General features: G+C 41.6%; 1 protein-coding gene across 1 annotated transcript in view; it reads left to right on the top strand.

Moving 5' to 3' along the window:
• Window positions 1-440: 440 nt before the first annotated feature.
• Window positions 441-27,366, top strand: part of plch2a (phospholipase C, eta 2a) — an 84,754-nt gene continuing 57,828 nt past the window's right edge. Inside the window, exons 1-4 of the mRNA XM_028582767.1 lie at window positions 441-515; window positions 12,975-13,121; window positions 19,091-19,334; window positions 20,840-20,969. Of these exons, the coding sequence (XP_028438568.1) occupies window positions 512-515; window positions 12,975-13,121; window positions 19,091-19,334; window positions 20,840-20,969 (525 nt within the window). The 5' untranslated portion in view covers window positions 441-511. The remainder of the gene's footprint in view (window positions 516-12,974; window positions 13,122-19,090; window positions 19,335-20,839; window positions 20,970-27,366) is intronic.

Raw genomic sequence — 27,366 nt, 5'->3', positions numbered from 1 at the left:
GCTTTGAAGAAAGGAAACTTCCAATCAAGGGATGCTATTGGTGATACTATATGTGAGTTTTTGTAAGAGTTAGAACAACGGAGGTTAAAGAACATTACCCAAAAATAACTTTTACTCAAAAGTACTTGAGGTAGATGTCTATTTTGCATCCCTTATTTACCCAAAGCTAAATTTTTTTTTTTCTCAAAGGAACTCTTCGTGGGAAGGTCCCCTTGTTTTTTAGGCAGAAACTTGTAATCTTGGGTATGAAATGAACACATCCAAGAGGAGCAGCTTTTTCCCCATCGGCCCAGTGTCTTCGGCCCTGATGTGTTCCACTGCCACGGCCGCTACCGGAGACAAGCCCGGACCTCCAGCTAAAGGGGCTTTCTCCTCAGACGGGGACATGGACAAACAGAAGGAGGGGGCTCAGTGTAAGAGCCAGCAGCAGGCCTCTGTGTCCCACGTAGTGGACGAGTTCTTCTGGATAGGCAGCAGCATTGTGGCATTCTCCAAGTGGAGGCTCGGCTACATGGGTAAGCTTTGTCAGATAACACTGAGTAGAGCTATACTGGTTGGATATCAGAACTATCAGCCTTTTGTGGATGTCAAACAAATAATGAGATGAACTGTATTATCGTCTCCAAACCTGTCTTGCAGTAATGACACCAAGTCCGGGATGCATTTTTACACTTCTTTGTGGTCTGCTTTGTTGTCGTTTTGTGCTACTGGTCAGCAATGGAGACTTAGTTTGCCTGATGGCAGTGTTTGAGGTGAGACAATATTGTTTGTATTTGTTTACAGGGACATGTAATCTTTGTTGTTTATAAGTGAAATGATCTGTCATTCACCTTTATCTGACTGTAGTCTCGCATTGCCAGACCTATCTCCACAGCGCCGCGGAGTAAGGTCTGGCTACACCACAGATACATTCTGGGTTAGAAAAAAATAAACAAAAAACTCTAGGTGGTGCCAAGCTCCGGACGCAGCAACGGGGGCTCTGCAGAATAGTCTCGGGAAGGAACTTGTTTTGGTGGAACATTTGCACCCCGCAAAAGTAAACGCCACACACAATAATAAATGAAGTTAACTGTTGACACAATACAGTAACGTGAGCTATTTAAAATTAGCTGATACATGGTTAAACCGAATTGGCTCTTACCAGGGTATCTCCTTGTGTACTTGGTCCACAACAATCCCACCAATCGCTCCCAAAACATCCCAAAACACCCTAAACATATTCTTTGTAAATCTTTACAATCATTCCCTGAAAGAACCAAGCAGGCCTGACTTGTTGCACAATACAAAATTTCTTCAAAACTTGCCATTTTCAGCGTGTAGCTTGCTAGCTCGAAGACTGTCGTTTCCCGTAGCAAAAGGATTTTGAGAACGGCAACGCACAGAGAGCGAAAGCGGACAGGCAAGGCCTGACATCAGATCATTCGCTAAATAAAATATGAACTAGAGAGGTTGAGAAACCAGTTCTTCTGCCCAAACAGACACCGATTTTTATTGGTCAAATGGTCATTTCTGAAAGTTAAAAGAAAACAACAAAACTTTTTTCATGCATGCGTGCGTGTGTGTAACATATGGCCTGCAGACAATCCCTCTGGGCTTAACCTGGTGCCTTGACCGTAGCTTGCTTGGCCCATAATGTGACGGTGGCAGCAGGACAGCTGCCAGGTTGACACACTCTTATCTTACCTGACCTCAGCCTCGGCTGTGTTTTGGTGAAAGACTGCTTTGTACCTTTGTACCGTCAGCTGTTGTCTGCTTCCAGCTTCAACCCCATTAACCAACCACAGTAGCCGTGGCCTCCAGCAGGGCTAGTAATGCCTGTTCTGTTCTGTACTGGAGTGCAGCATTTCCACATGTTTCCACAAGTTTGTCTTCCAAATTATTTCAAAAAGTGCAAATAGGTCAAAACACACAAGTATAGTGACAATGTGAATAAAGTCTAGTGTAACATCTTTATTGTGAGACCACAGCATTTTGGGTTGTGGCACCCTTTATCAGGGTTATACCAAACTGTCATCTTCTGACTTTTTCCCTTGCCCATGCACCTTGGAAGTAGGTGAAGTTGCCAGAAATAACTACTCTGCAGAGTACAAGTATCCAGATTCCCCAAGTTCAGGACAGGGATATTATTACTCAGATGATCTAGTCACTGTAGTCTAAAACAATTCCAAAATGTACATTTTCATGTGTCTTCCTAATTGTATGTGCATTTTTTTCTAAAGCTTTGGTGGAGTAACAGGCCAAATTATCTCCAGAAACAAGCACTTTTGTTTAGTCATTATCTCTTGATCTTTATCTCGTTAACCAAGCTTGCAGATGGGATCGGAGCTCGTTTTCAGCCATTGGAACATCCAGTTAACATTCAGCGTTCCTCCGCAATGGGCGGCTTCTCCGCATCCACACACACATTTTAAATCTGATGGTGTAACCACGGCAACGAGCCCAGACCCCCACTAGTAAAGAGTGTAGTGTCTTTCAGTGTGTCTCGTGCTCCACTTTTATCTCTCCCTCCCCATCTCTTCAATGTGTTGTACATGTTTATGCTGCAGTTGTGGTCTCTCAGAAACTGTGTGTAAGCAGCATCTGGTTGCTTTATATTTTCCTCTCTCTATTTGTACCTGTCTACTATTTCTACTGCTTACCTGTCTCATAGTTTAGTGTCCTTTTCCCTCTTTTTGTTTGAAATCAAGACGAGTCCATCTTATTTTATATAGCGTTAGGGCTGCACAATTGTGGCCAAAATGATTATCACTATTTACTTTTGATCAATTTTGACATCATGATTATTTATCATGACGATTCATTGGTTTTGGGGACAAAATATTTGCTTCTTCTGCTTTCACTTTCATTTTGTTCTACATTCCTGTCCACATCTTTGCATCAAAATAATTATGTACAGTAGGCTGGGCCCAAATATTCAGCTATTTAGATATTCTTCCGTTGGGTAGGTGTTCGGTTTTTCATTTTAGGAATCAGATATTCTTCCCCCCACCCCCACAATACTGTAGAATAACAGGGCCCTTAGAAATATATGACTTTAATTAAACCGAAAGACACGTGTGGCAGCGCAGTATTTAATTTCAACTCAGCATAAGTCTTTACTGCGTTATGGTGTTATTTACTGTCACGTTTCTAACTTCTTCTCTCTCTCTCTCACACACACACACACACACACACTCACACACATACGCACATGTTAAAACAATTTATGTTCACGTAGAAAATATTCTGTACAAGGACACAAATACTAAATGTGTTGTAGAGTACATTGACAAATTCATGGAGCTGTGACATTTTCACAATACAAAACATAATAGGCCTGCTCAGTTCTTAGAGATATAAGAAGCAGCATCTCCGCCAATGATAGAGACACCACAGTACTTTGCAAGCCTTTCAGCCTCCTTTTTTTCAGCCATCTGAAGTTGTTGAAGCCCTCTTAGACACGACCGAGCTGCGAGTGTGCCCTAGGCTACCGAATAAGAGAACAAGTAGCCTGCAACCTATAACCAGCTCAAAGATGGCACTTAGGAGTGGTTTGTCTTTAATGACCCTGGTCATAAAGGCTTCCTCTAGGCTAAAATCTAAGGTGCGGGCTACTTTTAGAACAAACACTTTTTTTGACTCTTCATTGACCACCACTACATCTGGTGTATTAGCCGAAAGATGGTAACCCAGGTACCTGGGTTACAATTGCAGAGATGAAACATGAAAGGTTTGACACTGGACTGCTTGTACATTCTCACTGAGGGTGGAAAACGGTTTGATATGTCCTTTTACCATGAGGTCCACTATTCTGTCATGATGTGCTATGTAGATTCCTTTGTAAGCATAAAAAGCCATTCAAAATGTGTGACATGTTTTCAGTGATCTGTTCTGTGGTGTGACGCAAACAAGGAGGAGCCTGAGTAGCAGGCAACCACATACAGTAGAAATAGAAAGGTTTAGTCTGGATGGAAGGGCCTGTAGTCTATTAAGGAATGAAGTGGAGACAGAATGTTAACTATAATAACTGTAACCATAACGATCCACACTGCTGAGCGATAACGTTCTGCGACGTCGAGCATGCACTGCAGCTCCAGCTGATAATAATTCATAATATACAGCAGACGTTGCGACGTAAGATTACAGGAACGTCTGTAGTAATATCCTATTGCTCGACTAAGGGGTCGTCGTCTGATGATTCGAATAGTCGACTTTTCAGGGGGCAGCCCAAGTGGAGTGTACCACCTCCTGAGGCCTAAGCATCAACTGTGTGTCCCAAACTACTGGACTATAGGTTAATTGATTACACCGGCCTTTATTATCCAGGCTTAATCAGCCTTCCATAGGCTATGCCTATCCTTTCCAATGATCCACATGCATTTCTTCTAGCACTTAGCCTACTGCTAAATGGGTGCTGGTCTTCGTTTGTGTGTAGAATCTCCCTGAGTTATTGGTTCATGGCTTGCATTGACATTTAATATTTGAAAAATTATTTTTTGCAGTTAGAGTATCGTGCAGCAGTGGATATTTATTCAATATATTCAAAACATTTTCAGTTGCTCTACGCAGTTTTATTGTTTGGCTGATTGACCTGCACTGTAAAAGTGGGCTACAGTGTTCGGTAGCCAGTAGTTGATAAGGCGAAAGTCCGCGTAGGGAGGTTGGTCGGGGTGGTGGATGGGTCAGAAAACACAGGACTTTCACCCCGGAGACCGGGGATCGCGCCCCCCGTGTGGCAGTACCTTTGTCCCGCGTGTTGCAGTTCCTTTGTCGGCGTGTCCCGCGTGTGACGGTTCCTTTCCTCGTTCTTTTTTTTTCCTAACCCCAACCGTCTCGTTATAGTGGCGTTTCATTTCCCCGTTGTGGTGTTTCCTTTCCCCGTTGTTGTGTGCCCCTGCGCGGGTGGATCGCGAATGGCGGCCCGTCCCCTTGTTTTGGCCGGCGTGTGGCGCCTCATTTCCCCGTTGTCGCGTCCCCCAGAGCAGGTTCGAAAAGCGTGACCTGTACACGCTCAAAAGTCGTTGCATATACACGAAAAAAACGTCAAAATCGTAACACACGAATTTATGAATCAAAATAACGTGACTATTACACGACCTGGCGTGAGACCGGCATCCGTGAGTAAATTGTGTTCAAGGCAACCACAAACCGGAGTGTGTTCCATGTTGAAACAAGTTTCTTCGGTTGCAGTTCGATTCATCTCGCTGTTCTAGTGAAGTCAAATGTGTGTGCAACACGGAAAAAGGGCCATGCTGCTTTGTTCTAAACTTATCTCCACTTAGTCAAAGAATCGGATATCCTGATCGTTTCCTTGTCAGTAGAGATGTTGGATTGACAGTGGAGCTCTCTGGCTCCATGTTGAACTCTGGACATAGACAGCGATGGCAGCAGATGTAAATATTGGCCAGGAGACAGTTTTGTGTGTGTGCACCTTACTGTATATTTGACAGGAGGAGAAGGATGACATACGTTTTCAGCAGTGTGCCATCCTGACCAGAGAGCCTGCAGAGTCTGGATGCTCTCATTCCAACCAAACTTGACAGCAGCTCATTTCATGGATAACTGCCTACTGTCTGGCTGAAGGAGTGCTGATCCATAACTCTGCCGCTGAGCATCAGGCGCTGCAATCAGCCAGCAGCTACAGAAATAACTCTTGCACTTAAAATCAACAAAAAGCTGGTCCCCTGTTGCATTTATGTTACGTCCAAGAGTTCTAGCTGTAAAATCATTAAGGTTTAATTGGTTATGGATGATATCCCTTTACCCACATTGAAACCAATCTTAAATAGAATTGATTATTGGTTTGTTCAGGTTTTTTTGTGTTATGGCTCATGTACAAATTCACTGAATGATTTTACAAACCATATTTAATTTACAGTTATGGATGTAATTGACGTTTTGAAATTTGGTGCTACAATATTAATCGCAGGACGTTGTATCTAGGCTAATCAGTGCCGTGTAGGACTGGGTATTTGAAATGTTTCAATACTCGTACGGTTAGTAATTTTATTTTTATATACCTTGTTACAGAGGAATATAAACATATTCTTTAAATGTAGTAATGCACACATGCAGGAGCATTATATTGCACATGGTTTAGCATGTGTTTGTGCAATGACTGTTTGTGTTTCCAGACCAATTTTGGTTGTATAATGTCAGCACACAGTTTGGTACAGCCCAATTTGGCACTTTTGTTCGCTGTCTCTGCAACCTGGAAACATAGCGCTCCCAAACGATGAATCTAAACAACATCTTATACTCTTCCAACTCTTAATTTTAATACCTAATTTGTGTTCACCATACCCACAGCGCTTGCTATAAAATCAACTAAAGTGAAACCAACTAGCATGATTTAGCTCCCAGACAACACTTGAAGCTTCCCAGGTGGACATTGTAATTTTTAGAATTTACCGTAGGTTCAGCATGTGATAATCCAAAGACCTAATTAGAGTGTATTCGGTCAGAGGTTTTCAAACTGTAAGGCTTTTTAGGTAGGCTTTTTAGGGCGTTGCGGGTGAATTGCAGAAGAGGCAGGGAGAGACGTGAGGCAAAGACACTGTGTGAGGTGTAAGGGGCAGGTGCATGCAGGTTTTCTGAAAAGACAGGAAGTAAGTTATTTTAATTTGACCATTCACCAACACTGTCAGCAGTTGGAGCTGCAGTACTGGCTGTGACACACTGGTAATGGAGGCTATTAAGGTACTTTAAAGCCCTCAGCCCTTGCCATTAGACCCAAATGATAAAATAATGAAATCACCTATCATAACTATGCAGATGACACCCATATTAACCTTGTTGTGCTGCCAAGTCACTACAGTCCCATGAATTTTTCCCCCAATGCTACATCAGGAACATGTGGGGAATTCCAAAGCCGTTTGTCCATCAGACTTCTGAAGACACATACTCAAAAAGCCAGTCAGAAATCATGGCTTAATCACAGACTTGGAGCTAAATGTTAATTGCCACAATCTGCACTGGCCTCCAGTGTGTCATAAGGTAGAGTTTAAAGTGCTGCTGCGTTTCTTTCAATCTCTCAACGGTTTAGGTACCCATCTTGTACAGTCTAATGAATTCTCTTTAGCAGTCTGCTAACTATTCCCAGAGTTCAAACTATGGAGAAGCAGATTGTATTTACATACTCAACAAAGATGCAACAATCATGAGTAGATAGACGCAAGACTCGCTCCAACTTTGACTACCTTTTACATTCACCTTTACTACTTTTGACTGAACCTCATATCTCTCATAATTAGCTACTATGCACCTGCATCTTTACTTTTTTTATGTGTTAATTTATCAATTTTAATGTTTTTAAAATGCTGTAGGCCGTGTTCCCTTTTTGTTTTCAACGCACAATGTAAGACACTTTGTATTGCCTTTGGAATTTTCCTTGCCTTTACTTTTCCAATAAGTTGTGTAGTCGTTGAATATGATGCCTTTTACACAGTGTTTGTCTTTACTAAGATGAGCCTATTATGCCCAAAATGATGTCTTGAACCTACAGAATGCTACACACAGAGCACACTGTAAGAAAGCAGTGTTGTGTTTCCATATATTAGCCTATCATTGACCTGGCGCTGGTGTGGTTGAGTTGTGCACTTTGCTGATATGGACCTGAGCAGGATTTCGATAGCAGAGGTTAGAAGAACAGAACTGATCTACATTAACAATCCCCTGGGGATGGGCTTTCCCACAGCCAGGCCAAATCAATAAGAGCAATCCATCACTGCTGGTTTACTTACTCACACAGCAGTTATTGGGGATGTTGCATTCAGGTCAAAATGAGATCCAGGTTTAAACTCATTATTGTCGCTCATCATTTGAAACTGACAAGGTTCCATTGTTGGTGTTTTTTGTGAACTGTCTTTGTTGATAATCCGCCTCATCAAAAACAGGAATTCCTTTGGTATTGATACATTGGACATGTTTAAAGAGGTCAGAAGACTTGTAGAATAAAGCACAAGGGTCTGGCAATAAAGTTGTTCTTTATACTGCTGGTATTGCTGGAGTTTTGACCTACATGGAATCTTATTTTAGTACCACAAAGAAATCAGGGCACATCAAAAACACGAACAGTGCTGTTATTTAAATCAGATCGGTTTACCTCAGTCATCCCTGAATTCCACCAGGAGCGTCTGTGCTACATTCCGGCGGATTCAAGGCCGCCGCGAGAAAAAGCCGCCACTCAAGACAATGCTTACACTCACCAGCCGCAATGCAGCGCATCCCATAACCTTGCGAGAAGCAGCTCTCCACTCCGCTAAAAATACGCTCCAGGTCCATTTTTGACGCGAGCTGCGGGGTCTTCAACAGGGAGTGGAAGGGCTGGAGTTGGGCAGGCAAAACGCTCCGCTTCGGACTCTTCCGGTGTGGTACGACACATGGAGGACAACGGAACAACACCGGACTGCAGTGCATCCGCATCTGGTGAAATTTCGGGGTCAGTGTCAGCAGTCACTAGACCCCAGTTAATGCAAGCTCAGGACATGCTCCATCTTGCCCCATCCATTTTTTGATAAATTCAACATAATGTACATTTCCACAGCACAAAGTCCATTACTACAACAACAGAGTCAGGTCACACTCGCCACTCTGCTGCTCTCACTTTCTCTTTTTAACACAAATACTGTCACTAATATTCGCTATTGTTTTCCTGCATAGTTGGCCAGTTACTGTGCCACTTGCACATGTTAGTGCACGTCAGCGCACGGGTCCACTACGTGACAAACCCTATGGAGCGTACCACGTGTGTGCATATTTCAACAGAGTGACAGTGTGAAGGAATAGATAGAGATAACAAAATGGAAGGAATCAGAGAAGCGAAAGAAAAGTTGTGTCCTGTTCTCTTTATTTATTTATTTTATACTGTCCAACCAGTAGAACATGTCCTGTTCTGGTCCTTATTTATTTATTCATGTTGGACCAGTCCAATATGACTGTCAGTTGAAATAAACCTTGTGTTGTAAGAAAATTTGTTATGAATCTAATTTGATGCGTTTTCCCATAACGTTTGTGATTATCCATATGTTTAAAAATATCAAAATTAATATCTATATTACAATATTCATAATTGATATCGCAATATCACATTTTGTCAATATTGTGCAACACTACTGAATAGATTTATATCATGGGGAGATTTAAATCTGTCAACTGTCAGACATTCTGTGCCAATGTTAGCTGTCCTTTCAACATACTATATCGGTGCATTAAAATGTCTGTTTTTTTGCAAATTTTGCTGGGTTAACCACAAATAGCCATTCCTCTGTGATTATGTGTAGATGTTCATGCCATAAACAGTTTCTCTATTCGACTCAACAGAAATGAGCAGTACTATTAGTAGTAGTAGTAGTACCCTGGTCTTAATGTTTCCTTATTTGAATACCAGCTTTTATTGGAAACTTGAGTCCTATCTCAAGGCTGAGTTGTGTAAAGCAGCAGACATGTTGAATTTCATGTGTGTCAGTGATCTGCTAACCTTATTTAAAAATGCTGGCGTGCTGAGTTGGCCTAATTCCCTGCATGTTGCGGGGAAATAGTTTGATAGGATGTGACAGACACTTGATAATTGATATTATGGCCACATAGGGTGTAACCGCAGCCCAGGGGCACGTGGCTGTCCACACCATTAGCTTCCTGTGGCGGAAGTGTCAGATTCTCTCCCAAAATAATGGCAAGGACACAACGAGGCTCGGCTGTATTTTCAGTGGCACCATTCCCTATTTTTGCATATGCCCGTTATTCTCTACAGTAGGTGCTGTTTGTTGGGTAACACTTTATAATAATATCGTTATTGAATTGTAAATTCATAGTTAATTCAGCTTTAGTTAATTGTGTTTTTACTGTTACTGTTTCCTGTAACAAATGATGATTTATAATGTTTACTAATTGTAAACCACCAAAGATGCTTTACAACATATTTATTAAACAAGGTATTATAATCATCAGTTGCAACTAGGGCTGGGCAATATATATTGATATAATATCGATATCGTGATATGAGACTAGATATCGTCTTAGATTTTGGATATATTTTTGGATAAATATATATATATTTAAAGGCTGCATTAACGTAAAGTGATGAACTTACCAGACTGTTGTAACTGTTCTATTATTTGCCTTTTCCCAACTTAGACATCATGTTCACATTACTGATGATTATTTATCTAAAAGTGTAAGATATCTAAGTGTGAAGATATTTTGTTAAAGCACCAATTGTCAACCCTAGAAAATCGCCGCAATATCAATATCGAGGTATTTGGTTAAGACTATCGTGATACCTGATTTTCTCCCTATAGCCCAGCCCTAGTTGCAACTTTATAGGAGCCATCCAAATAATGTTTAACGGTTTACAAATCATCTGCAAGAATAATTTGTTAAAATAACCAATTATAGCATTACTAATAATTAGTAAACATAATTAAGTGTCATTTAATTTGTTGTTAACAGTAAAATAAGTATTAACTTTTTTTTTTAGGCAGCTTTATTTGTATAGCACATTTCAGCAACAAGGCAATTCAAAGTGCTTTACATGAAACATGAAACATTAAAAACAGTTAGAAAACAATTAAAAACAATTTCAAAGCATTAAAACAATTAACAACAATTTAAGATCATTAAAAGACAAGAATAAAATGTACAGTGCAGTATAAGAATTTTAAAGAAAGATCAGTTAAAAATAGGTTATTTAAAGAAAGGCAACATTAAAAAGATATGTCTTCAGCCTGGATTTAAAAGAACTGAGAGTTGCAGCGGACCTACAGTTTTCTGGGAGTTTGTTCCAGATATGTGGAGCATAAAAACTGAATGCTGCTTCCCCTTGTTTAGTTCTGACTCTGGGTAGACCTGTCCCAGACGACTTGAGAGGTCTGGTTGGGTCATAATGTAGTAGCAGATCAGTAATGTATTTTGGCCCTAAACTGTTTAGTGATTTATAAACCAGTAAAAGTATTTTGAAATCAATTCTTTGAGGCACTGGAAGCCAGTGTAGAGACTTCAGTACTGGAGTGATGTGATCCACTTTCTTGGTTTTAGTGAGGACTCAAGCAGCAGCGTTTTGAATCAGCTGCAGCTGTCTGATTGATTTTTTAGGGAGACCTGTAAAGACACCGTTACAGTAGTCAAGTCTACTGAAGATAAAAGCATGGACAAGTTTTTCCAGATCCTGCTGAGACATAAGTCCTTTAACCCTTGAAATATTTTGAAGGTGATAATAGGCTGATTTTTTAATTATGTTAATGTGGCTTTTAAAATTCAGGTCTGAGTCCATGACTACACCAAGATTTCTGGCTTTGTCTGTTGTTTTTAACATTGTCGTTTGAAGCTGAGCGCTGACTTTCAATCGTTCCTCTTTTGCTCCAAAAACAACCACCTCCGTTTTTTCTTCATTTAATTTAAGAAAGTTCTGGCACATCCAGTCATTAATCTGTTGAATGCACTTATTTAATTGTTGTATTGGGCTATAGTTCCCTGGCGATAAGGTTATGTAAATTTGTGTGTCATCCGCATAACTATGGTAACTTATTTTCTTGTTTTCCATAATCTGAGCAAGTGGAAGCATGTAGATGTTGAACAGAAGAGGCCCCAGAACTGAGCCTTGGGGAACTCCGCACGTCATATTTGTATGCTCAGATGTATAATTACCTATAGACACAAAGTAGTCCCTATTCTTTAAATAGGATTCAAACCACTTTAGTACTGAGCCAGAAAGACCAACCCAGTTTTCCAATCGGTCAAGCAATATGTCATGGTCTACCGTATCAAATGCAGCACTGAGATCAAGTACTAAGACTGAAATTTTGCCATTATCTGTGTGGATGTCATTAAAGACTTTAACAAGAGCCGTCTCGGTGCTGTGGTGTGGTCGAAAACCTGACTGGAAGGCATCAAAACTGTTGTTTAGCGATAAGAAAAAGTTGAGTTGTTGAAAAACCACTTTTTCTATGATTTTACTTAAAAATGGAAGGTTTGATATTGGCCTATAGTTGCTCATTAGTGTCATGTCTAGATTGTTCTTTTTTAGGAGTGGCTTGATGACTGCAGTTTTCAGGGCCTGTGGGAAGATACCTGAGAGCAGAGACGTGTTTACAATCTGTAGAAGATCAGAAGCCAAACAATTCGAATAATTTTTGAAAACACCCGTTGGTAGAATATCAAGGCAACAGGAGGAGGTTTTCAGATGTTGTATAATGTCCTCCAGGTTTTTAAGGTTGATCGTATGAAATTGTGTCATGTTGGAATTTGTTTTGCGTGCACACTGTGACAACACATATCCTGTACTTGATATGGAAGCACTGACTGTTTGTCTAATTTTCTGAATTTTGTCTGTGAAGAAGGAGGCAAAGGCATTGTAGCCTTGGTAGACAATAGTTCAGATGCTACTGGTACTGGAGGGTTTGTTAATCTATCAACAGTAGCAAACAAAGCACGTGAATTATTATTGTTTCTGGCGATAATGTCAGATTATAAAGTGTTAATTATTTCAGTTTGTTGGGGCCACCATAGAAATCCCTCGCATCGAAAGAGGTTTTTATTGATTTTTGCTGTTGTTTTTTTGTCATAGTCCACAGTGTGCAGTAGAGGTCTTTATTAAAGGGCTTTTTGTGGAGAAATTGCCTCTCGGCTGTCGTCTGTCTTCTCTTCTTTCTCTTCCTCCCACGAGACAAGCAAAACCCTGTCAGCGGTGACGGCCAAATCCAATGCATTTGCTTTGCTTTGTGGTCGTGTGAGTGTATAAGTAAATAAGTGTGTTTAGCGTGAGAGCCCAGATGGAATTTTGTGACAATGCGCACACACACACACACACACACACACACACACACACACACACACACACACACACACACATTGACAGAGAGACAGACACCCTCTTGAATGAAAACTGTTACTGTCTGTAACACACTTTTTCTCAATTGCAGTGCACACTCCAGTGGTTTCCCTTTTTGACAACTTTCCAACCTTTTTTTTCTTCTTTTTTTCCCTCCTTCTGTCTCCAGTGGAGAAATGCATGACTTCCATGCAGATGGGGACCCAGATGGTGAAGCTCCGCGGAGGCTCCAAGGGACTGGTGCGGTTCTTCTATCTGGACGAACACAAGTCCTGCATCCGCTGGAGGCCGTCGCGCAAGAATGAAAAGGCCAAGAGTGAGTTTTTTCCTCCTGTTACAGTCGCAGGGGAACAGCATTTCTAGTGTGTCTTGCTCCTGTAGTTCAAAGTAGTCATGGTTCAAACTTCGGGAAAGCCGTGTGTGCCATATTTCATGTGACAGGCAAGGGCTCATTGAATGTTGCTAGGCATATCATAAAGATATTTCTTAATCTGAATCTCCATATGTCATCCTTCTGACTGGAGTCAATGTAACAACCCACTTGGCCTGTTCGGGCATCATCGTATCATAAATGACGTTATCCTTCTCTTGCCTAGGCATGGGCCGGTTACCGGTTTCAAGGTATACCGCGGTTTTAAAAAGTCACGGTTTCAAAAAGTCACAATGTCAAATGTCAAAATGTTAGCACTAACATTTTCTGTCACCATACCGTTCCTAAGGTATGAGCTGTTTGTTAGGAGTCTGCAAGGACAGAAAGTGCAGTTTAGAAGTCCCTCTCCCTGCCAGCGTGCAGTGTGTTTCAAAATACAATAAATTGTTTTCAATGGAAAGTTTTTTTGTTTATTACCCAGACATTTGAAAAAATAATACATTTAACGCTGTAATTGCAATACCGTAATCCTGTGAAACCGTGATATTTTTACTGAAGGTTATCATAACGTCAGAATGTCGTTATTAAGATCTTAATGCCTTAATAAAATACGTCCCAGTGTTTAGGAATCCTCCACACTGAAAGACAGTCACACTTTACACTGTTTAACGTTATCTGTCAGCATTTTATCCGTATTTAATCCAGGTACTAACTAGCGGTAGGCTAACGTTACCTGCCGTCGAGTGTAGTGTTAACTAGCGTCACGCGCAGTGATGTTTCTGTTGCCTATAACGTCCGTTTCGGAGCATCAGAGAGAAGCGCAGGCATATCAGTGGCACCGAAATCTGCGTTGCTATTCGGTCCGGTAGATCGTCAAGGCACCGGTGCCATATTAACACCGGGTTTCGTTACCCACCCCTAGAACTTTATAGGGAACGACCAAACGAGATTTCGGATACTCACTGAAAACACATCGTTGTGTGACTTGCGTCAGGAGATGCGCCCATTGTTTGTGTGACGGAGGCGGGCGCGCCCAGCATCATGTAAACAAACCAAAACTAAAATACTTCCATTACGTCCCTGAAACAAAGCGAGCACCCGGGAGGATAGTAAAATGTTGTATGTATGTTGCATGTTACATTTCCACTGTTTAGAAACGAAAGTCCGCGCCATTTTTCCTTTTCAGTTTTCACAGTGACTTCTGCTTCTTCTTCTTCTCCTCCGGGAAAACACGGTCGCATTGCATTGTGGTATACGGGAGTAAAATGTAGGGTACATCGCATGTACACTCAAATTAGCTGTGCATTGTGGGAATTTGAACACCACTACAACATTTCTGTGATAGGGAGCGGTTTCAAACACAGCTCCTCCTTTTGTTAGCAAAAAGTAGACATGTTCTGCTGTGTAACTAATGTCACTGTCAGTTTGCTGATTGGATGACTCGTCTGCACTTGTACTACAGTTTCAGCATGTCACAGGGGAATATTTCCATCATTTATTCACAAAAAATAAAACAAGGTAAAGACATCTTGCATCACCTGGAGCCTGTGCCACCATAAGTGGTATCATGAAGCTGGTAGGCAACTGTTGGCTCATTTAATTCTTGCTCCTAAACATTCCCTCAGGGCTGGACGGGTTCTTGCTATTTAGAACTGGACATTTATTTCCCCTGCATACTATCTGCAACGAGCAAACAAAAACTGTTCCCTGCAGTGTTTTAGAATTAAAGAAGGCAAAGGGACTTCGTAGCAGCAGCTCCCAGTATGGCTGAGCGTCTCATGGGGACATTGGGGGGAGGGCTCAGTTTCCTGTTGCTCTCCCTCCTCTGTAGCCCTGGATTTAATAAGCTTCTTAAGTCGACTTAATTATTCATCAGCGTTAATCTGCCCAAACAGTGTCTTACACACACTTGCCACTAAATGGAAATGACAGGGGGTTTGGGGCTTTCTTTAAAGACATTGGAAACTTAATCACGGAATTTATCCTGAATCTTAAACCTTTTTACGGATGGACGAGTAAAACGTGAACACAAATGCTACAATCCAATCTTTTTTCAGCTCATAACGTTTGAGAAACGCCATCAGTTTTGTGTGAAGGTAATGTAAGCTACTTTCACATACCAGAGCGGGGGCAGTCCTCACAGAGCATGACCTTATTTCTCTTAATCTACCCTCCACACACGTCTGATAATCTGAAATTCCAGTTGGAATGACACATTTTCTTATCTTAGCTCTCCACTTGTAGGTATTTGGTCAAGATTGACAGAGTCAGGCCTTCTATTTCCTATACGAATGCATGTTCCCAGCTTTTAGTCACGTCCCAACTGACACAGCCTCACCCTGTGTTTGTCATATGATACCTTGACAGGGCTCAGTCATTGGAGAGGAATACACTGTAGCCTTATTTGGCAGCATATTCCCTGGCACTGTGTCTGATGTTCGCCGACCTTTTAGAGGCTTATCACAGAGCACCCACTGGGACAGACTGACAGACAGGAAGCACTGCAGGCTTCTGGTCTGCTCCTACACTGAGCGGGAGTCCTTTGTGTCTGGCATCACATTTGTCCTTTCTGGCCCAAAAAATATAGCGGACGCGCCACGTGGTATGTTAACACAGAACCATCTGAAAAGCCAGATCATTGGAAACTGTTTGGAAAAGGGCAAAAACCTAGTAGGTGATTGGATGGACCATTTGTCTATGATGTGGGGCTGGGCGATATTTTTGACCAAATAACGATATTGTAGTGTTGACTATTGGTGCTTTCACAACATATTTACACAATGAGATTTTTGATTAATAATCATCAGTAATGTGGATATAATGACTAAGTGGGTAAAGGCAAATAATACAACAGTTACAACAGTCTGGTAAGTTTAGAAAATGACATCACTTTACTGTAATGCAGCCTTTAAAACCAGGAAAAGACAACACTTATGCCATATTACGATATCCAAAATCTAAGTCAATATCTAGTCTCATATCATGATATCGATATATTGCCCAGCTTTACTATGATGCCCACAATTGTTGTTTTGAACAAGCGGTTTCGGCCCACACACACACCTTTACTACCCCCGTAGCTGCCAGTAGCTCCCCACCGGGCGCTGATTGGTTCGGTGAGCTGGTAGTTCAGACACAAACACATTAGTTGAAGCCTGACTAGGTGGATTTCAGCGTGAAATGTGATCCTCCGATTCTCGCGTATATTTTTGGAATTGGAAATGAATTTATTTGAAACAGGGACAATGCACAAATAAAAATTAAACTTGTAATACAAGAGAATATGTCTTTGGCCAGGTTATAGCAACAATTGCTAATTTCCACCTGTAGTCCCTGGGCAGGTATGACAATTATAAAAATAACAATTTTATATTTGATATTGCGAGGATCCAGCTCCCGTGGAAGGTAACAAAAACAACCAACAACCCAAACAGAAATTTAAATTAGACCAATAGAACCAGCCAACATCATACAAGCCAGCCATGTAAAAATACACTCACAGTGAAAGTTAGTTGTTAATTATGTTGGCTATTTTATTGTACTGTTTATTTGTATAGGGACAAGTATGTAGCCTAAACCAATGCCACACACCCCAGCATTTATAGCCCAAGCTAATTTCCAGTGCCCATCCATAGGACCTTTAAAATACATAATATCATGAGACAAACTCTACAATAGGTACGCACATTAAACCAACTAAAACTCAGAACTCCTTACTCAGATTTTTTTAATTAAGTCTTAGTACTGAGAGAAGAAGTCTCTGTAAGTCCACCTCTTATTTTAGTCAAGTTTTGGTTCTGGACATTTTTACCAAAATGTTTTGATTGAGTGATAGATAACAAAACCATACAAATAGTCATGTTTTGTAGACTCGAATGCAGGTATCCTTTGACTGGAGAATTTGCAATGATTGTACTTTGTACTGGGTTATTTCAGTCGATACCCTGAAGATACCTGGTGGAGGAAGTATACAGAGTCTTGTAATACCTATAAAATAAAATCTCTGTTGCAAGTACAAGTCATGCATTCAAAACGTTGCTTACTTAAAAGTATTATTAGCAACATGTACTTTAAGTATTCAATGCAAACCAATGGCAGGAAGAAAAAGAAGCTGTAGCATCCCTTGAGAACGCTGAGGCCATGTCCTCTGGATTTGTGCAAATGTACTCAAAGTCTCCGAAGACAAACTGACATTATTATCCTCAAGCGCCGCCGCCAGCAGCTCATCAAATATTTAGACGTTAGTAGAAGTAGTTGTTGTTATCCCTATCTACCAGATACCTGGTGTATGCTCTTCCATTATGTATAAAAATGCTGCAGTCAGGAGAAGCGTGTGTCCATGTATCTGCAGCTGCAGGGTTTGTGGAGAAAGCCACATGGGAGCGCACACACAGCACAGCAGCAGCATGTTGATGGCATCTTTGACATCCAACATACATACAACTGGCACAAAACCACTAGTTCTTTACCGTCCAGCCCGTGTGTGTGTATGTGTGTCTTTATCACTGCATTACGAACGAGTGTGTATGTCAATAATGTTAGATAGACAGAGATAGATTCGTGTTATGGTTAGCTCCTCCGGGTATGGATAGTTTTTTTTTGGTGGAATGAACCTAGTCTGTAAAATTTCCAAAAACAGCACGCAGGCTGAACAAGAAACAGAAGTACCGATCGTGTGCTGTCGGGGGTGGGGGTGGGGGGGGAACTAATGAATGACTCAAAGCGCTGTCCTCCTGTAAGATGTTATTACCATCTCATAAATGTTGCATCTGAATAAACAAAGCTCTCTGGGCACTGCTCGTTGAGGTGACTATTTTTAATCCTCCATATCATAAAGCCTGAAATAGGATAAAAGAATTTTCATTAAACGGTCCCCATGCTCACAACAATTCACTACTTTTGCCAGAGCCTGGAAATTCTCAAAACCAGTAAAATGCTAAAGACTACAGCAGAATATATGCTGTTTAATAAACTGAGCATTGTTTTTATGGTTTAATTTTCTATCCGCTTTTGAAAGTCCACAAGGCTAGAAACCTGGAGGTCTATTTAAACCACTGGTGGAAGTAGTAGTGAGAAATTTTGCTAAAGCAAAGGTACCAACACCACCATTTAGAAATACTCCTATTATAACTAACCGAGCGCAGCGCAGGTATTCCTCATCACTGCGGTCAAAGGTCAGGGGCAACGAGGTCAAAGTTCTAATAAATTGAACTTTGAGCGCAGCGCTAGAAGGCAATTCTGAACGCTGCAGCATTGCGGTCAAAGGTCAGCGGCAACAAGGTCAAAGTTCAAATAAATAAATAAACTTTGAGCAAATAAATTGAACTTTGAGCGCAGCGCTAGAAGGCACTTCTGAGCGCTGCAGCTCTCCCCGTAGGTAAACACTGGAACAGCCAGCGCAGAGCGGTTTTACCGTGGATCAGGCGGCTTTTACTTTTAAAGTAAACAACTAACTGCGTGTCAATCATTGCTCATGCACAGGCATTCATTCTCCCTCGTGGGGGGAGGGGCTTAGGAGACCGTTTTGGGCTTTAGCAGAAAGGGGGGAGGGACTGAGATGTTGTTGGTGATCAAATTTTTTGGCTAAGCCCTGGATCTTCCCAATCCTACCTACAGCACCTTTAAGCAGTGTTTTACTGTTGTGGCTGGTCTAGGTGCAGCTGGTTTTATATACTGCATACTGTTTCAATCATATTTTATAACAAAACGTTTTGTTTTTGCAGAGTAAATGAAATGTTGTTCAGTAAAAAGTTCAATATTTCCCTCTAAAATATAGTGCAGTAAAGGTAAAAAAAAAAAACGGCATAACATGAAATAATCACGTAAAGTCAAAGTACCACTAAATTGTACAGTACTAAAAGTATTTTGTTCCATTCCACCACTGACTAGCTGACCTCCTGTTTTCCTCTCAACAGTCTCCATCGACTCCCTCCGGGAGGTGTGTGAGGGGAAGCAGTCGGAGATCTTCCAGCGCTACGCCGAGGGCTGCTTCGACCCCAACTGCTGCTTCAGCCTCTACTACGGAGAGCACATGGAGTCCCTGGACCTGGTATCCGGCACTGGGGAGGAGGCACGGACCTGGATCACAGGCCTCAAATATCTGATGGCGGGCATCAGCGATGAGGACAGCCTGGCCAAGAGGCAGCGCACCCGAGACCAATATCCTTCAGTTATACGGCGGGGGCTGGTGATTCAATGGTGGGGTTGGCCATTTTGATTTGAACAGTTCTGATTCCGATTCTTCCTTTGGATTCCAGTTCTTATCGATTCTCTATTCCAATTATTTTAGGGGTGGTGTTTTTTTAAAGGAAAACGGCGACTTATTGGGACTTTAGCTTATTCAACGTATCCCCCAGAGTTACATAAGTCCATACATACCCTTCTCATGATACAATGAATAAGCTAAAGTCCCAAAAAGTCAGCGTGTTCCTTTAATGTAAAATAGAGCCACACTCTACGTAGAGCACCGCTTACTGGGCTCCTTGTCCTCTACAGAAACCCAAACTTGCGCATGTTAAAATAAATACCGCACATATAAACACAAAACGGATTTGCCAGCTCAATCTCGTTGTAACCAAGATATCTGCTGAAAAAAACAATTTTTTACATCGACATATATTGCTCCTGTACGTCCGTGAAAATCACATTTAGCAGCTATTTTCGAGACAGTGAAAGTTAACTTGTGAACTAGTTGGAGAACTTTCATGTGTTCCACTGTGGTTCCTGCATTACTTAGATGAATACAAATGTTTTTAAACCGTTTTTTAAAGCAACAGTAGAGAACTTTTCCCGCTTCGGTCCCCCTACAAGTTGGAAGGGGTTTTGTCCATTACATTAACTACAGATCTGCTACCCAATCTGGCAAACTTGCATAATGTAATTTAATGGACAATTCCGCTTCCAACCTGTAGGGGGACCGAGGCGGAAAAAGTTCCCTAGTGTTGCTTTAATTCAACTCCGGAATGTTGACATAGAAATGGCGGATTGATATTTTAAGTGATGCGCCAGGTGTGCTCAAATGGCTATCTCTAGGTGTGCTGTCACGCTGATTTGAGCACGTTCTAAATTACTAGTTGACCAATCAGATTGTCCGGTCGGATCGGGTTGTTGTATAATATGGAATTGATGATCGGATTCAAAACCAAATTTTCCAAACAATTCCAATTAAAAAAAACTGTAACTTTTTAAACGATTCCTTGTTGGAACAGATTCTCGATGCCCAATCTTATTTGAGGGTGCAACTACCTGTGAAGAATGTCTGTTATATAATCTAATATAATCTTAATAATTTTTTTTTTAAGAAGGGGACAGTGCAAACTAATAAAAGGCATGATACCACATGGGTTAAAAATGCCAGAATTAACCAAAAAAGCTATTATTTCATCTTTGGTCCCCTGTCCTCGATGTTACAAAAGGCATTTTTTTTTAAAAATACAATTTAAAACCAGAAAAGAATGACAACACAAGCAGAGCAGAACTTATCCCAAAACAAGACACAGCACAGAAGCAAAAAGATTAGCAACAAAACAAAGCACCAAGCAGAACAGGATAAGACCAGATAAAACAACAGAGCACAAAGATTCTACACCAAACGCAGCAATAATACTAACGAGGAAATGTCCTGAATCTTCACGCTGCCCTTCCTTAACCCACCGTGTCATCACGTGGCTGAAGCAGACCTTCACCGAGGCCGATAAGAACGGCGACGGCAGCTTGAGCATCAGCGAGGTGCTCCAGCTGCTGCACAAACTCAACGTCAACCTGCCCCGACAGAAGGTCAAACAGATGTTCAAGGTACTGAACCAACGACGGAACCGCATCACGGGCCTCAGAGGGGGTAGTCGACGGTGTAAAAGTTTTGTTTTTAAAAGGTCCCATGGCATGAAAATGTCACTTTATGAGGTTTTTTAACATTAATATGTGTTCCCCCAGCCTGCCTATGGTCCCCCAGTGGCTAGAAATGGTGATATGTGTAAACCGAGCCCTGGGTATCCTGCTCTGCCTTTGAGAAAATGAAAGCTCAGATGGGCTGATCTGGAATCTTATCCTTATGAGGTCATAAGGAGCAAGGTTACCTCCCCTTTCTCTGCTTTGCTCGCCCAGAGAATTTGGCCCACCCATGAGAGAGAGAGAGAGAGAGACATCATGGCTTTCAAACGAGCAAAGTGGCAGTTGGTCAAGGTCGCACCCCCACCCTCCACCTTGCCCAGAATTTGCTCTATTCTTTTTCTTTTTGCTGAAGCAAATTTAAACACTATCTCACAATCATATTGACCAAATGTCACGAATGGTTCCTTCAACTAAATCAGGATGCTGGCTCATCAGTTTAAAAATCCCAATGAATCTGCACAGCGGATGTTTACTTGCAGCTGATGGAACTGGATTGTAATATTTGCTCCTGAAATTGAAGTGTGTCTGTAGTAGAGGCAACATATTGAAATGTTCTCATTTTTCTTTTTTACCTCACCAAACATTTACAGAACATTCTTCAAATCATCAGCTTAGAATCTACAGAAGTTACTTCCGAAGCTGTTGAGCTCCTGATTACAGTTTACAACCAATCACAATGTTTGTTTAAAATAACTTTCAGGTAGAAAACCCCATGTCATTTTACAATTTAACGGTGCTGAGCAAACGGGGACTAGTCATTTCAAAATGAATACATTTCAAAATGAATACATTTAAAATGAATACATTTAAAATGCACGATTGATGCTTGAACGTTTGTTTGGGGATCGTACCTATTGGGCTACAGCCAGAGTTTACCCAACAGTGACATCTCACAGCTAGTCGGACTGCTAGTTTTGGATAGATTTGGTTTATGAAGACACAAGCAAAGTTGCAACCGTATATAAAATAAGCACAGCAGAAACGTCTGCAAAAAGTCGGAACACCTTGTTAAACTATACACATTTGAACGTTACAGTTACAGCGATGACAACAGAAATAAACACGTTTGCCTGATTTCAAATATCTCCCAAACTCAAATCAATGGCCAGTTTTCTACGTACGTCGCAGGGATTCTGTCTACTGTATATTTTTTTACACTCAGAAGACAAAATAATGTAAGTTCTTATGGATGAGACTCTGGGGAAAGAGTCTGCGGAAACATTTCTACAAAGGTCACGCTACGTTGACTGGCAGCTCGTGACATTTGTCAGCTATGAAATAGGTCAAATCAGTTTTATTCATATGTCCACAGATCACAGTCGGAGTCCTTCAGTCTGCGGTTTTGGTTTGTAAGTTTTGAAACCACACTGAGTTCTGCTACCCCAAAACCCAACAGATACCAACAGTCATGTCACCGTCTCTCTGTCCATGTCAATCATCTGCATCAATGGGTTTAATTTGTTCCAAGTAAACGCATAATGCAGAGTAGGAAGACAAACTGATGCGTTGCATTTGCCATGGCACATTAAAGGTCAGTAATGGATGAAATCAAGTAAAAATCTAGCGTGGGCTGTCCATTCGAGTATGTGTCTGAAATTTGGCGGTACTTGTTGGGTTCAGTAAGGTCGAGTCTTAAAGACACAGTACGGGTCTGGTTCGGGTCTCAGTTTAAGGTGATTAAATAATTATTCTATAGTGGAACTATCACAGAGGAAGTTTGAGGTGACTAAAGGTTGTTTTCTTCACTGCTGCCACACAGCCCCCCGACCCTCAACTTATGTTATCGTTGGGTTGTCTGGACAGAGGGTTGAAACGGAGAGAAAAAAAACCCTATTTGCAAATTCAACAGGCTAAGTTGACTTCGTATCTGTGAGTCCGTGTGGAATCTTTAGAGCAACATGGGAAAAAAGTTGATTTTGTTTTTGTATATTAAAACGTTCATTACAATCTACTCTACTCATTATGCTTCGCAAATGTGAAAGTTATCTTAACATTAAAACTTAACTTAAAACTATCAATGGTAAAAATGTCATCAAACCGTACAGCTAATTGGCAGTACACAGTGCAGGCCAGCTCATTAAGACAGTAAAAGAGCTTATCAGGTCACTTGAGACTGCAGTGTGTACTTACCTCACCTGGCAGATTGTGAACTAGAAACCATCTTGCGATGGGATCGCACCAGCTGCGATGCCAAATCAGGCCAGGGGTGTAAAGTAGGGGGGCAATGGCCCCTTCCCTACTTCCTGGCCCCCTACTTTTGGCACCCTTACTCAGAATACACCCATCTTCGCACTCAGTCCTCATTTTGATTGCAACTTCGCACCTGTACATTTTCTCGACTGCATCTGGCACGGTTATATATATAACCGTATATATATATATATATATATATGGCAAAGTACTTAATCTGCCTCTGTGGTAGTCCCACTACAGTAGGTGTTCCCAGGACCACATTTAGCCATGGTGACACACACAAGCACACTCTCTCACACACACACACACACACACACACACACACACACACACACACACACACACACACACACACAGGTAAAAACAATACAAGCGGCACTTTTGCAGGTGGTAATGAGCAGTAAAGACACCTTGACTGATTGCTACTGCTGCAGATGTTGGCAAGCACACGGCTCAGCCACCAACTCTTCCATAGTGGAGGGATTAGCATGCTGCCGTGTTAAGCGTGTTGTCTTAGCCGTCCTCCAACAGAGCAGCTTGCCCATCACTAAGTCCAGCGGCCTGTTATCGGTCACCCATATGGTGCTGCTGGGACACAGATGGCCTCTCGTGTAATTCAGGGCAAACACACCAGGGACCAATCTGGCCCTGTATGCGTCTGTGGACATCCTTGTAGATTTGTGTGTTGACAGTCTCTGGCCGGTTTTGTTTGGCTGAACCATTTTAGAGAAGAGAGGGAGAAACCTGTGGTCTGGACCTCTTTCCCAGTTTGAAGACGTTCACTAATGAGCATGTGCCAGTACCATATATAAGCCGAACACATTTCAGAGCACCTTGCCACAAATGTTTGCATATTAATGAGGATACTTTATGTCTTAGTCCTGTGAAATGCAGAGTTTGCTCATACTGACAGATGTTTCCAATACTTTTCTCCAAGGCATTTATGTCAATGAGGTTAGACAAAATATCAGCCCAACGCAGTGCAATTCAACAGCACCACAAACTCCGATAGACAGAAAGACAGAGTAGTTTATTGATCCAGTGTCACAGCAGCCAAATCACAAACAAATGAGATAGGAAGAAAGAAAATAGAACAAAAACAATGTAAGAATTGTATAGAATACACAAAACAAAAGACAGAAATTAAAAGCAACAACATGATAGTTCCCAGTAAATGCCCTGTACATTTAGTGCAAGTCAAGTACTGATAATCCTATTTATTGGACAGTAAGGTGGAGAATATATTCATCCTCACAGATTCCCGTAGATTAACAACAGATCCAACTGAGACAGTGTGTGCACACAAGAGTCCATATCTCAGTCTGTGAAACACAACCAGCTATGAAATGTTATTCAGTCCACAGAAATGAAACAAGAGAAATATCTGAGTCACCTGGAACGATCATCAGTTCGGTTTCACCAAAACTGAATAAAAGCATCCAACATGAGTCAGTCAGTAGACTGTCAGCAGAAAACTGCTGCTCAAGGATGAACATATTAAGCCTGCAGGGAGAAATGAGCAACCTGATGGAATTACCTGCACTCACTTTTACATGCTGTTATTGTCTTGGATGTAATTTAGTCCAAATAATCGGAAGTTGTTTTTATCCTCAGTGGGTACATTTACAGGATTTTATGATTTCCCTGTGTGTGCACCCGGAGGCCTTACCTCTCCATTGTTCCATTAAGCACAGGGGAAACTTAGAAACACAAGCAGAGTAGAAATACTGAACCTGTCAGCTGTTACTGACTGACCTTTAACCTTTCTGCATTTTAAACAGTGTGTGACTGGCCCCCAGATAATTTCATTCAGTCAAATGACCTTCAATTTTTTTAAAGCTTTAGTGCTTAACTTTTTTATAATAATGAGCGTCCGTTACATTCAAGCCATCGCCAAATGAGTTGCTACAAAGCTAATCGGCTCCACACAACTCTCTCTGTGTTTCTCAGTATGGCTATGTTCACAAGATTGTGGCGTCCAGCGACTTTTACGTGCAGAAGAACTAAACTGAACAAGGTTTCACAGACATGTGACTAACAGAAATGGAAAAATGGGTACCTGAACAAAGTATGGTCAAAATCAAAAGTCACAGTCAGTATCTGGTGTGGCCACCAGCTGCATTAAGTACTGCAGTGCATCGCCTCCTCATGGACTGCACCAGGTTTGCCAGTTCTTTACCCCACTCTTCCACCATGGCACCTGCAAGTTCTTGAACATTCCTGGGGTGCAAGGTTCTCGCCCTTACCCTCCGATCCAACAGGTCCCAGACGTGCTCAATGGGATTGAGATCCGGGCTTTTCACTGGCCATGGCAGAACACTAACATTCCTGTCTTGCAGGAAATCGCGCACAGAACGAGCAGTATGGCTGGTGGCGTTATCACCCTGGAGGTTCATACAGGATGAGCCTGCAGGAAGGGTACCACATGAGGGAGGAGGAGATCTTCCCTGTAACGTTCTGCAACTTTTGATTTTGACCATCCTTTGTTCAGACCCATTTTTCCATTTCTGTTAGTCACGTCTGTGAAACGTTGTTCAGTTTAGTTCTTAGTTGTTGAATTTTGTTGTGTTCATTCAAAGTTTTACGCATGTTAACTTGGCTGAAAATAAAAGCAGATGAAAGTGAGAGGACGTTTCTTTTTTTGCGGAGTATAGTTTTAACCACGTTACAATGTCATTGCTCATTGCAAAGTTCATGATTCAACCAGAAGAGTATCACAGCATAAGTCACAAGAAGTTGGTTGGATGTGATAGCTGGACAGCGAAGAAGTAGGCTTCTCTTTGCTCAATGATTTATCACAGCGGAGACCAGATGTGGAGGAAAAAGCTTTGTAGCAAGAGGAAGCTGCACTTCTAACTGATGAATTAATCTATATTAGCTGTCGAGCTGTAACACAGGGCACACGTCTGCTAACAACTTAAGTGGCTGGGTTCATGCATAATGAATAAGCGTGAATAAGGCTAGATTGATATTTTAGGTCCAATAAAAAAAAAGACTCCGTTCTGCAGCTGTGCTCCCGCTACTTTGTTTTCCTCCTGGGGCTAAGATGTGTCCTGAATACGACGATGTGCTTCTGAAAAAGAATTCCTTCACTTCAGAGAATGAATAAAGATGCAGGTTAACTGGTGATGTGTTTTCATATGTTTATCAGTGTTGGTCACCACTGATTCTTCTGTATGCAAAAGATAATAGCAAAATGAATCTGTATCACTGCAGCCTTGCCATGGCACAGTGCTGCCTGCTCTCTCTCTCTAATAACTCTGAGTAATGCTGTCTGTACAGTATGCATCTGTGCCTGTCACTCAGTCACAACTCGGTGTCTACTAAGTGACATGTATGCAAAACCAACAGCCCAGTCTGGTGACACAAAGTGTTTGTCTTGTGTCTCTGAGTCATTTGGCTTCCTGTGTATGTGCCATATGAGTCAGGCAGAGAACATGGTGGTGACAGTTGGGAGGCTAAATGTGTTAGTGGACAAAGTTTGACTTGAGTATTCAGAATAATGACACCAGCACTTTTGCCCGGTTAGTGGAGGGTACTAATGTCTTCAGTTCGGTCTGTGTGCCGCTAGCTAGAGCCTCGGTTATACTCGTGGCGAGGGCCTCCGTAGATGGACATGCTCAGGATTTGTTTTTAGCAGTGGGGCCAGGTCTGTCCGAACAACAAACTAAATTTACAACGAAATGTATGTATTTTACATAAATGAGTTTTACAAGAAAATAAATTCATAAGGAAACCAAAACCCAAATGACTACATAGACTATTTCCAATTTATATTACATTACTCCGGATTTCCACTGGATGCGTAACGGCTGCGGACCGGCTCCGCTACGTGTCTGCTGCGTGCTCCGCCGTCCGTCGATACCCACAGGGTCCGCATTTGTTGCGGCACGGCTGCGGCCATGACTGACAGCTGTAGTCATGAGGACCCACAAGTTCTCGCGAATTCACGTAGAATAGAACCACAAAACCAACAACAGTTAGTTTCCATTCAGAGGAGTAGAGGGGAAACAGCTCTGTGTAGTGCAGGGAGATATGATCCGCCGTGAGCACGGTGTATTTTATTTAAAAAATTAACCGGATGTTTTATTTTGCTTCTGTGCTCAAC

This window comes from Perca flavescens, chromosome 7, assembly GCF_004354835.1.
Source record: "Perca flavescens isolate YP-PL-M2 chromosome 7, PFLA_1.0, whole genome shotgun sequence".
Taxonomy (NCBI): Eukaryota; Metazoa; Chordata; class Actinopteri; order Perciformes; family Percidae; genus Perca; species Perca flavescens.
This window is presented reverse-complemented; position numbering and strand designations above follow the sequence as displayed.